The 13,795-nt window shown below is 40.2% G+C and overlaps 1 protein-coding gene across 1 annotated transcript in view; it reads right to left on the minus strand.

Moving 5' to 3' along the window:
- Nucleotides 1–524: 524 nt before the first annotated feature.
- The window catches only part of DSG2 (desmoglein 2), a 46,123-nt gene continuing 32,852 nt past the window's right edge, over nucleotides 525–13,795 (minus strand). The window contains exons 11-16 of the mRNA XM_066579642.1: nucleotides 13,171–13,313; nucleotides 10,674–10,901; nucleotides 9,071–9,301; nucleotides 7,446–7,570; nucleotides 6,305–6,652; nucleotides 525–4,677 (exon numbers count right to left, since the gene is read on the minus strand). Of these exons, the coding sequence (XP_066435739.1) occupies nucleotides 3,673–4,677; nucleotides 6,305–6,652; nucleotides 7,446–7,570; nucleotides 9,071–9,301; nucleotides 10,674–10,901; nucleotides 13,171–13,313 (2,080 nt within the window). The 3' untranslated portion in view covers nucleotides 525–3,672. The remainder of the gene's footprint in view (nucleotides 4,678–6,304; nucleotides 6,653–7,445; nucleotides 7,571–9,070; nucleotides 9,302–10,673; nucleotides 10,902–13,170; nucleotides 13,314–13,795) is intronic.

Consider the following 13,795-nt stretch of genomic DNA (forward strand, 5'->3'; position numbering starts at 1 on the left):
CATGCGCAGTACAGATTTTTTTTAAACCTCTAGGCAATGACGCGGAATCCATGACCTTTACGCAATGTCATTGTGGAAGGGCCACGCATTGGACGGCTTCCATTAACTTCAATGGAAGCCGTCTGCGCGGATTCAGCGCAAAAATAGAGCATACTGTGATTTTTCCTCTGTGAGCGGAAAATCGCAATTGATTTCCGCTTGTGTAGAGAAAAAAGAAAGCATTTTTCAATAGCATGTTATGGACAGAATTTGCTACGGAATCCGAATGTGGATGCCCGCTCTGGATTCCACAATGCAAATCCGCTGGTGTGCAGTCGTAATGTGTTGTGGGCCTCCTGGGGAAAATATTTGAGGGTGGAGAAATAAAAAATGTTGGGTCATCATAAATGCTTGCAATATGAGCCATTTTCCCAAACACAAGCTTTTCCTTTAATTGTAGTAAAAGTAGTGAATTAAAAGCTAAAGCATACCTGTTAACCAATCTCAAAGTACAAGGAAAGAATATAAAAAAAAACAAAAACAACTTTTTTTTTTATAAGAAACTTTATTTGCTGACCAGAAATACAGAAAGGTGCAAGACCAGCTCAAAACATTATTTACATATAAGAATAAAATGTAGCCATTTTACAATCCTTTGTAATAAAAGTGTAGCTCAAGCTGTTAAAAGATTACTTATAAACACAGAGTCTCAAAGTCCAACATTGTATTATTCAGCAAGGCACCACTACTAATGCGGAGTTCTAAACGGAGTAGAAAAATGTTCAGACAGCAATAGTTAACTAATAGGGATGAGCGAGCGTACTCGGAAAAGCACTACTCGCTCGAGTAATTTGCTTTATCCGAGTATCGCTGTGCTCGTCCCTGAAGATTCGGGTGCCGGCACAGAGCGGAGAGCTGCAGGGGAGAGCGGGGAGGAACGGAGGGGAGATCTTTCTCTCCCTCTCGCTCTCCCCTGCTCCCCGCTGCGACTCACCTGTCAGCCGCAGCAGCACCCGAATCTTCAGGGACGAGCACAGCGATACTCGGATAAAGCAAATTACTCGAGCGAGTAGTGCTTTTCCGAGTACGCTCGCTCATCTCTATTAACTAACCATTCTAAAATTCACTCAACCCCTTTACATGTGTCTGATAAGCCTGGCTATTTTTGTTTTGGTGAAGATCCCATATAAAATGCAAAGTTTTAGCATTAGGGTGCCCACCCACTAGCGTTTTTTTACTGCGAAATTTGCAGCGTTTTTTTTCTGCAGGGGTCTTTGGGCTATGGGACATGCAAAGCTAAAATCGCGATATCGCGGTAAATCACGATTTTGCGCGATCGCGATTTTTACATTACAAGTCCCATAGACCCCCTGCAGAAAAAAAAAACCTGCGAATTTCGCAGTGAAAAAAAAACGCCAGTGGGTGGGCGCCCTTACACAGATGCAAAGAAAGAAATTGAAGAAAGCATTCAAATCTGAACAATGAAAAGTACCCATTAAGTACAGAACTCTCCCCCCCCCCCCCCCCCAGCTCCCTCCTGCTCACTCTCGCAACACAGCGCTCACCCCCGCCGGCACCCAAATCTTCTCACGAGTGGGCAGGTACTCGAAAAGGACAATACTCACTCTAGTATTTGTCCTTAACGAGTATGCTCGCTCATCTCTAATTACAACCCACTCAGCAGCTGTTACTGTTGGTCCTACCAAACAAGCATATCTGTCATGCTAGGGGTTAGTGGTCAATTTATACTGTATCCTATATTCCGTACCACTACTCAGGTTTTAATCCTAGTAAGCTTTTGAAAGGTGAGGTTTATTTGAATTTGTTTTCAGAAACAATACTATTCTAAAAAAAAATAAAAAATAAAAATAAAAATAAAAAATTAAAATGTATAAAAAAAAAACTCAAAAAGATAACTTCTAAAGCCATTATCACTCGGTTTCCCTCATTTTTTTAAATTTTTTTTTACAAAATTCATAGGTAAAAGATCTTTCTATACGATCATAGTTTCTAAAAGTCAAAGACAGTTTATGTCATATATGTACATCGTATGCATAGAGCCATTTTTGTAAAATTACAGTTAGTAGAGTTACCTTTTACAAATAAAGGTCTAGGCTTAAAAAAGTAATAAAGTGATACAAAAGTTACTAGAAGAAGCTGATGTAAACATGAAACAAACGCCTTTCACTTCTATTAACTCAATAAGTACTTATTGAACGTTTGAACATATATTTATTACAGCCATCATAGTTTTGGCAGACCTTGGCCTAAACAGAAATATGTGAACATGGCCCGCTTTGCAGATTTGTCAAGCCATTAGTTCCAAGAAGTAGGGTATAGTTTCACAGAGTGGAAGCCGTGTGGCTGAGACAATATATGGCTGAAAACAACAACATCAACATGAAAGTCTACCGTGGCTTCGAAGTTTGTTCTTTGCAATAAGCGTTCCGGCCATTAATAAACAATTTCTAACAGCTGAAAACCATGCCAGGCAGAGAGATAGTGTGATGTTTAGCCACGTCTTGGCTGCCGGGTTCCCACTCTGGAATTAGTTTTGCTGGGTGGTGCATTCAGGGTGATCGTTACACAACAAAAAAAATCATGTAAATGGTTCAATTGAATACAATATGTGAAATTATCATAATGCAGCATATTTACAGATCAGTGGCTTTATACATCCTGGAATACAACAATGTAGTTCATAAAAAAAGGCAGAAATCAAATTAAAAAAATAATAAAAAAAAGAATTGTACTGTTTTATTTGTCCTAAGTAAATCTAAGATAAAGCTTTGCTGCAGTAGTTATGAGGTGGTAACCAGAAAATATGTAGAATAAGAGCCAAGGATAAATCACTGTCCTACCAATAATGTATGCAAACAGTCGAAGATTAATATTAATTTTTTACTTTTCTGCTTGAAAATGTTGCATTGAGTCCTCAGTTGTTGATACCTGCTAGTTGTTGATACCTGCTTGGATTTAGGGGAGTCAATATTGATTTCCATATTTGCCCCACTCATTGCTTATTTATGGTTGGTCCATTGCGCTACATGTTACCTATTTTTTCTTCCTGTTTTGCCCATTACATGCCTTTACCAATTTAAAAGTCCTCTGCTTTATGTGACTGAGGATTATGACTGCAACCATAGCTCAAGGTTCCTGGGCCCGGGTGCAACCGCATCCCCTATAGTTACACCAGTGCCTGTGCATATATATTTTATGCAGGAGGAAAGCGTAGCGGTCATAGATTTCATTTTAACTCACTTTAGTTACCTCCTTTAGTTACCATCCGTGGTAGTACACATGGACATTTGTATATTGAATTTGAGAGCGATTTCACAGCATAAGCTTATTGAGTTTTATTAGAAAGTCTGAATTATTATACGCAATGAACTAGATACCATTTTGTGATATAACTGAGGATAGCGATGCAGCTGCAGTCTGTGCAAGAATGCATGCCTTGCAGTTAGGTAAGCAGCAAGAGTCTCAACCGAATGTCTCAGGAAGAGCCAGATCACTCAGTGGTAAAATTAGCATCATTAAAAGACATGTAGAAGGATGGAAAAAAAAGAAACCAAGACACACTTTCCTGAACTAGGTCTAATATACACCTACAGCTGTCTAAGGATGGGATGCAATTTTTTATTTCTTATTTAACGAAAAAGTTTCACTTTCACAAAGAAAGCGTTTTCCCCATTAGGAACGTGTATACTGTACAGTGCTGTATTTTGTCACCCTACTTGAGGACTTCTCTACATTATTATTATTAGCTGGGTGTAGCTGCTCCATTAAATAACCTCCCTGTTTGAAGTGTGTTTGTCCCTGCAGCCCACCATCTACGATGGAGACAGTTTCTTTTACTAGTTGTGGCCCCCCCGACACTTCTACTGGAATCACTGGGCTCCCATTAATTGCAGTTATAGGGGTGTAATGCCTCTCGGTCACTACTACATTCTGCCCCATTGACTGATCAGGAATGCTTATGGGGGCATTTAAAGTGGAGCTAGGGGCAAGAAGCCGCTCTGTTACCAGCATGTACTGCGAGTCACGAGGCTCACTCACAAAGCCAGAAAACCCTTTGTCAGACTTAATCACCCTCTCCGTTACCATAACATTATCTCCCTCAGCAACGTCAACCAAGTTATTTATGCTCGAGGCAGGACGAATGATCCGCTCTGTCACTAAAACATTCTGTTGACGTACTGGCTCAAGAATTATTGTGGGAGCAGTGGTGTATGATTTTTCGGTCACAAGCACATTACCTCGCATTACCGGTTCTTGTACGTATCTAGAAGACACATAAGACCCCTCAGTCACCATATTCTCTCTAACCACACTTTCAGGTTCTACCCTCTGAACCTGGGATTCTGAAGACATATGAGACCTGTCCTGGTAACGTTCTTCCACAGTCCCTATATTTTGGATTGCACTGAAATCTGCGGTGGCTTCGGCAACTTTGTTAAACTCCTCGTAGGATTCATTCTGTGAAAACTGCATGCCACTAGCTGCACCTTGACAAATATCTGCCAGGGTCTTGAACTTCAGGCCTAAATCATCCAGGTAGTCCTCTTCAAATTCACTTTCAATTATACTGCAGCAGCCAACGGAACCAGCAATTGAGCCCGTCCCTTCCTGTGAGTAAATAAGTAGGCAATCCTTTGATGCCTGGGCCAAGTCTTCATCGGCAATCCCCATGACTTTCTATATAAATGATAAAGAGCAAAGGATTGTTAACTGTAATGTTGATGTATTAAGAAACTTAAATCACGTCTAGAACTTTTTTTTTCTGACAGAGCTACATATCTCATTGTATAGCATAGCCCTTTAACAGAGTAGACCTAAATATAAAAACTAAGTTTTATTAGGATAAATACTTAAAAACACATATTCAGGGCACAGGTGGCAAGTGGTAGGCGCACTGTCACAACTGGTGACTAGATACACTAAAGACAGGACATATCTAGGATGAACTAGTTCTCTGTGTGGTTGCTACTAATAAAATGTAAGTTTCTCCCAAACTACTGCAGAGATAGACCAGGCTCACCCGAGCAGGTTGTAAAACGCTGCGTGTATAACGTAATGTTTTACTGCTGTGTAAGCCGGCGTATTGCTGCGTATGGCAGCAATTTTTCACTGCATATGACATCGTATCTCAGGCATACTGTCATGCGCGTCTGGCTTTTTTCTTATTTCCTGCTCGGTAGCTTAGCGACATTGCATATAAATGCCACACATACACAGTGTACTTGTGTATTGTAGAGGGGCAGTACAGAGAATGGCCTGTAGGGGGCTATAGAGATGCATTCTGGTGCCTGAGATGAAGGAAAACACCCTGGGTGTGACAGGAGGTAGAATAAAGGTGTCAGTTCCTGTGACATGCAGGGGAGAACGTGGGCTGAAAGCCAGAGAGAGATGTCCAGAGAAGGGACCTGGATATTGAAAGACACCTCGAGTGCCTCAGGAAAGCTGGGTGAAGTTGCCCTGGAAAGCTGAGTGGGACCTGAACTAAGGACAGCTGTGTGAGAACCACAGTTGGACCTTTTAGCATTGAAGCCTGAAGTAAAGGACATTTGAGTTAGTTGCTGAGAACTGTGCTGAAGCAAGCAGATATTGCTGTGAAGGTGTAAATAAATGAGAATTGGGATTTTAACCTGCCGGTGTCTACCTGTGATGTGAGCGAATGATCCCAAATTATTACAGTATATACAGCGATTATTATATGCCAATAGAAAACAATAGGGCTACATCGTGCGCAATACTTGGTAAAGTAGAACATGCTGCGTTCTCTTTTATGCACATATACTCAATGACTATACACAGGTGTGAGTGGCTCAATGAAAATCAATGTACTTTAGTTGACTCCATCTGCCGTATATGTGTGGATAATACGCTACTACATTACGCTCGTGTGAGCCTGTCACTACCTTATAGTGTGTTCAGTCAGGGCTACCAAAAAAATAAAATAAATGGTGACAGATTTCCTCTAGACTCAGCAGCATGATCATCATCTTACAGAAGTGCTCTGTATTATTTCTGCCACATGTATGTTGTCTTTATTAAAGGCTTTAAAAACACCCCTACGACAATGTCCTAGAGATCATACAACACGTATATTAACAGAATAAGCTAAGCTGACCTCTTTGTGTAGGGAGGCTAAAGATAATGAGAAGTACAAAAACATTTAACTATATGGCTGTGTGACTCAAAGTAGTTATTTCTATCCTGTACATAAATTAAGAAGTTAATCAGAACATCATTTTGGACATTTTTCAAGTTGTAAACCTCTTAATTCAGAAGCTAGAAAGTAACACAACATTCGTTTACTTACATTGTAAAAATAATCACCAATGAATTCTTCATTCAGAGCTGCTAGATTCTCAGCGGTACCACCAGCACTGCCATAACCATATCCCGCTCCTGCTGCAGCGCCGGCGGCTGCGCCCCCAATGCTGATCATTTTCAGGTTGCCACCACCACCATCAGCTCCAGTTGTCATTTCTCTTCCACTCAGAAAAGTCCGATTTTCTTCATAATGTCCATTCATCACAACATTAGAATGGTACATATCGTTGTAACCATAGCCATAGTCATCTCTTGTGCCAACCCCGCCTCCAGCACCGGCTCCAGCTTTAACTCCTGCAGAGCCAACTGTTCCAATTGCAGATGGAATAGCAGCCTGTGGCAGTAAAAGAAATTCTACATAAATTTATCGAAATTGTATTTTCTATCTGCTAAGGCAGAATTAGTAAAAAGGTAAAAACAAGTTAAAAACTACATTTTTCATTATTTTGAAAGTTCATAAAAACAAAAAGATACTTTTTCATATATTTGAGGCATCTTCAAAGAAGAATATTTGTACTATAATGTATAGAACATCATCAAAACTATTAACTAAAACTTTTGCTTGCTACCACTAGTTTGCCCTAATGATATTGGCAACTGGGCTATTAACTGCCTTGCTACAAATGGAAAAAGCAGTTGATCCAGTGGTAGTGATGGCGAGCAGAGGTCGACATCGCTGCATGACAAATAGTTAACCATCAGGCTTTCAAGAGCAATATGAAGACTCTGTTACCAGGCATCGTTCTCACTAATTTGTCATTACTGAGCACTGGCATACATAACAGGTAAATACGAAGATGTACCCCCATTGGGGTGCTTCGTTGTCCAAGTGTCAGAGCCACAAAAACAATTTTTGAACGTCTTGTTTGTGAATAATGCCATTCCTGCGGAAGGGGTGGTCCTGCACTGGCCGTCACCATGTAGTTGTGCAAGGGACTGGAAAGAACCAGAGCTGAGCCCCATACCAGGTCCATGGATTTTGCTTATGATATGTGCATTTAGTAGTGGGTTAACAAAGGATTAGCACATAGTTGTTAATAGCAGGCCTTAGGGTAGTGTAAACATTAACTAATTAGATTACTGGTTAAACACAATTTTCTAAAAAATTGACTTAAAATAATACTCACTGCATCCACAGGTTCTGGCCCTTCTTTATTGTGTATGAGCATGGACTGCTCAGGGCCATCTACAGCCAAAAATCCCTTTTCTCCTCCTGAACCACAGAAGCATATGAGCAACAAGAGGGGCAGCACTAGTGAAACAAAAGAAAAGTGATATGCTTATACAGAATTTGTGATTTATGCAATAACACTAAATTGCTTGATTGGTCATTTATGTGTAAAACAGTAATGGAAGACAACAAGGACTGCAAAAAAGTCATCCATATTAGCCCCTTAAACATCAAGCCTGTTTGTGCCTTAAAGGGAATCAGTCACCTACTTTTTGCCCTATAAGCTAAGCTTATGGACTGTTAGGGCCAATTTACATGGGACGATTATTGCTCAGATTCCGGCGCTATAGGGCTAAAAGTAGGTGACAGATTCCCTTTAATGACACCATCCTAGTAATTAGATTAGCGTTTTATATCACCTACTGTACTTTATTGAAAAAAAAAACAACAAAATTCACACCAAATATGCTCTAGATATGCACCAAAATTGGCTACACGTGAACATACCCTTATGAATTTATTTCTAGATAAAATTATTTAAAAAAAATTATACAAATGACCTATACTAACCAAATGGTATAGGTCATTGTAATAGAAGGAGTTAATTTGGGACTAATATGGAGTTTCACAGTACTTCAGCTTCTCTCTCCTCCGATCTCACACAGACATGAGAGCAGGGAAGAGAGACTATTGCAGTGCCTAAATGCCAGGAAAGTTTGTTACAACAACAAACTTTCCCTGCCAGTGCTACCGGTAGCAGTGGTTGCTACTCTGATTACACCATTGGGACCTGAACCAAACAGGTCGTTATAGCGGCACCAGAACCACAGGCTATTAGTAACAGCCTATTTTGGACGTATCACCCTTTTTGGGGTATGATATTACCCAAAGAGTGAACATAAATTTATATGTCACTGCTGCAGAGCCCAGAAGCAGCAATGTAAATTGACAGTGGGTGGTCATGAAGTAGTTAATCTCATGGTAAACATATGTTGCCACATGAAAATACAGAATTAATCTTATGAAAAGGCATGCATAATGTAAATTTATATCCGTCTCAGCACTATTCTTTTCAGTGTAAAGTGTAGTTCCATTTTAGGCATTTATAGCATATCCACAGGATGTGCCATAAATGCCTGATATGTCATGGGCCCTCCTCTAGGCCCTGTATCTATTTTGTGATCAGGGAGTCCACTAACCCCCCATTCTCTGCTTGCTTCTGTAACCCTCAGACTTTGATTGAGGAGGCTACACACACATACAATGCAGTGTCAGGGAATTGACATATGTGGGTCACTGCATCCCTCATTCACGATAGGCGGGATCCCAAAAAAGTTAGACTAGAGTCTACCAAGCATCTATGGTATACCTCGTGGATAGGTCATAAATGGCGAGATGGAAATACTAAGTCCTGTTTATTAATCTGGATAAACATTTTTTCCCACTATGTAACAATTTAAAATAACTTTTAATTAAATTCACCCAAGTAAACTTTGCTTTCAAGTTCATTGCAATTATTTCACATACCACACTACCGCCATCGCAAAAGAAAAAAAAGCAAGGCCATCATTGTGTACTTACATAATAACAGCAGACAAGCAAGAATCATGAGAGCAATCGCACCACCTCCTAGGCCGACAGCACTGTCACTCCTCATTTCTTTGCATGCAAAATCTCCATTACTGCAAGTGCAAACCCTCAGTTTCAGGACTTGTTTTTCTGGGCAACTTAATCCTTTGTTATCAGTTATTAGTATTTGAACGCGATGTGGCCCCTCCCACAGATCTTTTGGAATCAGTTGTGCACTAACATCTAGGATGAAAAGAAATGTAACATGTAAAGAGATTAGAATATATACACAGAGCGGATGTCTGGAAACCATACGAATGAGAGGTCAGAAACATAAGAGAAGGTCTGCTGGTCTGAAGAGTCCGACATGGCCCCAGCCAGTGACTGGTCTTAGTGGAGACACTTGTAGTATTAACATCAATGGGAATAAAATAAGCAGAAGACACAGCAATGTGGAGATTCTAAGCTTCCAGCCTGATATAGAACATCCAATAATAGGGCTTCCCTTCCACCGACGGTTGTTGACCATGATTAGCGCGGCGTTTTCAGCACCACGCTAATCACGGTATAACGCTCCTATTGTTTTTAAAGGGACCGCTCAGACAGCCGCTCACTTTCCAGCACCGCGATTTTTGAGCAGTCTGTTCTATTTTTGAGCGTTTAGCGCTCCTCATCAATGATGAGAAGAGCTAAAAGCCATAGTTGGCCGCAGCATCGCTGCAGCCGCAGACTACAGTAAAACGTGATGCTTACTGCAATGCACGTGTGAGGAAGGTCCAAGTCTGCAATCCCCAGTTCTTCGGCTTTAGGAATGAAACTTCCAGATCATGACGAACTTTGGTGCACTTCTATTGTATTATTATTACCCATTTTAGATAGTAGACTATATAAATAATTTTTTATTTTTATTCATTTTTTTTGGACACGTGATGCATGCTAACTCAGTGGAAAGAGAAGATCCGGATGACAAAGAACAAGATGACTAGATACAATCAAGCCCATCACCAACATGTCAATGGAATTGAAAGAAGCCATGAAAGACAGAAATGCACAGAGAACATTGAGCTATGGAGTGACCGAGGGTCGGATGTGACTGAACGGATGATGATCATCATCATCCATCACCCTCATCCCGCAATTTTCTAATCTGGAAGCTTTTCTTGAGCATGCCCAAGTGGGGGAAGCCCTGGGATAAGCACCAGTCTAGTGATCACCTTCCCTGTCCATTACTCCCATGACGTGTAAGGGGTAGATTTTCTGTAGTCGCCACTTTTTATATGCGCCTGATAAATAAACCCTTCTGAAGTGCCCGGAGAAGGGAATAGCTTGTAGAGCTACAGATACAAAATCCAAAGTAGAACCACACTGCAAACTTTAATAATATTTGATAATCATTCGACAGTAACTTGGCTTAACCGGAATACCCCTTTAAGTTAGGACTTATTTCCTTACCGTGTATCTTACTGTAGAAGGCCAAGAACCACTGAGGTAATGACAACAACTATGGCTAATAACAATGACATAATTCCCACACTCCTCACAATTATAATACCCACAGGTCTTTATATTTTGCCGTCAATAAACAAAGACATAGGTAAAAAAAAGGGTTTCTTACCATCAGTTTTTCCAATTGACCACAGCTTAGTGTTCCCAGGGGGTTCATCTACCACCAGGAATTTCAGAGGAGCAGCATAGGGATCGCTGTCTAAATCCATTGCTGTCAAGTTGATGAACTCTACATTATTACAAACGGTCTGCACCGGATTTACTAGAATGGGACAGTTGTCATTCGCGTCTTCTACGGCTATAGCTATGGTTCCGGTTGCGGTTTTTGCTGGAACATCTGTAAGAAATTTCTTTTTTTGTAAAATAAAGGTTTTAAGAAGGATCAGCCCTATATAAACAAATGACAAGTTCCATATGCATTTATATACATTTACAGCACCGCTACTAATTTAGAACTACAATTAAACTCTGCTCATATCTCATTTATTCTTCCTATGGAGTTTTATGTCATGGGTATTCCCTACTTGGTATACTGTTGTATGGGCATACAGGGTCAGATGTCTGTCATTGACTCCAATTGTTAAAAAAAAAAGGAATAAAGCGTAAAAGGAAACTTTCTTGGCATATACTTGGTACATGGGGACCTATGGATATGTTCAATGTGTGCGGCTAGAGATTTAAAAAAGAAAAAAAAAAAAAAGTGAACAGAGCCTTAAAGTTTCTATTCAATGTTAAAGCGCAGATGCCCGACAAGTCGTCCCAGCAATGATCATTCCCATGCTTTTACACAGGAACAATCATCGCCAGTGAGTGGAGGCAGAGTGGGTTGTGGATTTCCCAGGATTATGTTCTACGGTCACTTTAATGATTACATTTTGGAATATACTTCAGCAGATTTTACAAATACATTAATTTTGCTATATACTCTCCCCTTTGGAGGAATCTTAAATTGCCTTTTTTAAGGATGGAGGGGTTTTAACTGTGGGAGGAGAGAGGTTAATTTTTTTGGAACCTGTACATTCTGGGGGGCTTATTCAGAGATTTTAATAATTGAGAGCTCCATAATGTTCCCCCATAGCTCAATTACGACACACGTTTGTTGCTCGGGCTCAGTCAGTATCTATGCTTACGGGTAACACCCTTTGGTGAATTTTATTGGGTGTTCTGGAGTGACAAAGGGTGTAAGGTCTTATTTATATAGACAGTTTCCTATTATTTACAACAATTCCAGAGATGGCAACGGACAAAAATAGGAAAATGACTAGAGATGAGCGAACGTGTTCGGCCCCGCCCCTTTTCGCCCGAACACCGAACTTTGCGAGGAATTCTGTGCTCGGGCGAAAAAAGTTCGGGGGTCGCCGTGGCAGCGCGGGGGGGGGGGGGTGCGGCGGGGAGTGGGGGGCGCCTCTCCCCGCCCCCGGCGCCCCCCGAACCTTTACGCGCGAACACTGAAGTCCTCGGAAAAGCCGGTGTCCGGGTGCGTAAGTACTCTTTAAGAACACGTTCGCTCATCTCTAAAAATGACGGATCAAATTACTGGTGATAACTGGGCTTTAGTGTTGCATATTGGTACCAATGATATCTATCCGAAAGTCAAAGGGTATCACAGTTATATTTAGTGCATAAAGTTTATCGTACTCCATTAAAAGTTGTTTAATATGGGTATCACATTACACTCAGACTGTCCGAAATATATGGATGGTGCATATCTAATGCACATGGTCTGGGATTGTGTAAAATTACCTCAATTTTAAAATATGGTACTAGAGATAATTAACGAAGTATATCTTGCTGATATTGGTATTAATCACAGATTTTGTATATGAGGGCTTGATGGGCACACTCTTTTGGGAATTCAAAGAACTCTATATCAGGCATGGAAGTCGATTAATGCTCGTTGGATTCAGCCTGCATGCCCCTGACAATAGGAGATTTTATTGCAAAGATCAGAGTGGTTGTATCTTTTGAAAAATTAAAAAGGAGGTTATTTGAAAAAGTTTGACAAAATTTGGGAGAGGTGGGTGGGGGTTGATGGGTTTTTATGTATAGTGGATAGCTAATATTGAATGCTGATTGCATAGAGGTACTGTAGAAAAGGTTATGGGATTTAGAGTGGGCTATGGGGGAGAAGGTGGAGAAGTGTTAGTCTTTAAGGCTGTTTTTTTCTTTTTTCTTGTATGTGTTGAAGTATGTTTAGCTGGTGATAGTGGAGGTTATTAGGTTTCAATGCATTGTTGGGGTAAGAATATGCTTAAAAATTATGGGGTATGTATTAAAATAACTAAAAAAAATCTAATTTAATAAATTTAATTTAATAAAAAAGATGGGAGGGAAGAATATCACAGGAGGGACACTTTAAAGTTACACTATGTAAATTATGTGCCTCAAATTTATTGTGCCTTTAAAGTATGCCAGTTGTAAAGTGGTGTAAGCGAGAGAAAGTATACAACAGGTTTTCAGCTAAATTGTGTCAAAATGTATAGTTGCCTGCACCATTTTGATAAATTTGGTGCAATTTTCATCTGTTTAACTCTAATAACACTGCAATAAATGTGCCCCATTAGATCTGGGGGAAAAGAAATGGTTGTGCGGGAAAGGACACTTACCTTCACTAATAGCTAAGATTTTTGCTATGTAGGTTCCGTTGACTACATATATGGACTCCCGATCAGGTACTTTTACAAGTCTGATTTCAGCGGTTGTAGAATCAATCATAAACCAGTTATCTGCATCATATTCTTTTGCATACCTGTTACAAAATAATAAATAAATGAAGGTAAACCACATGCATAAAACACACTAAACCATACAAAGTTCATGAGCTAGGGGGCGCTATTTCTGCAAAGCTCAACTTCTGCTAATGACAAATGCTTACAATAGATAATACAAGCTTGTCCTATACCACCCTATCAGTAATTCCAGGATGATATCATAAGTTAATGGTTTGTGACAACTTGCATGACATGACTGCCTTAGGTTCATGCGCATGGCTGCATTGTGGCTTCGTTGTAGTGCCATGCCATAATAGAGCTTTCATAGAGGTTTGAGGTCTCTACTGTGTTTTCACCGGAGTTGGCCTTTACGTTTGGATATTTTAGATTCCATGGTGCTGTCTGCAATTCATCTCATCCACAATGGCATGGTATACATGTAGTTTGGGGATATATTGCTACATTCTGGTGATATATAGTATTTGGGAGGAATGCTGCATTTACATGGCATGCAAAGAGC

This window comes from Eleutherodactylus coqui, chromosome 9 (genome assembly GCF_035609145.1).
Source record: "Eleutherodactylus coqui strain aEleCoq1 chromosome 9, aEleCoq1.hap1, whole genome shotgun sequence".
In the NCBI taxonomy this organism is placed as follows: domain Eukaryota; kingdom Metazoa; phylum Chordata; class Amphibia; order Anura; family Eleutherodactylidae; genus Eleutherodactylus; species Eleutherodactylus coqui.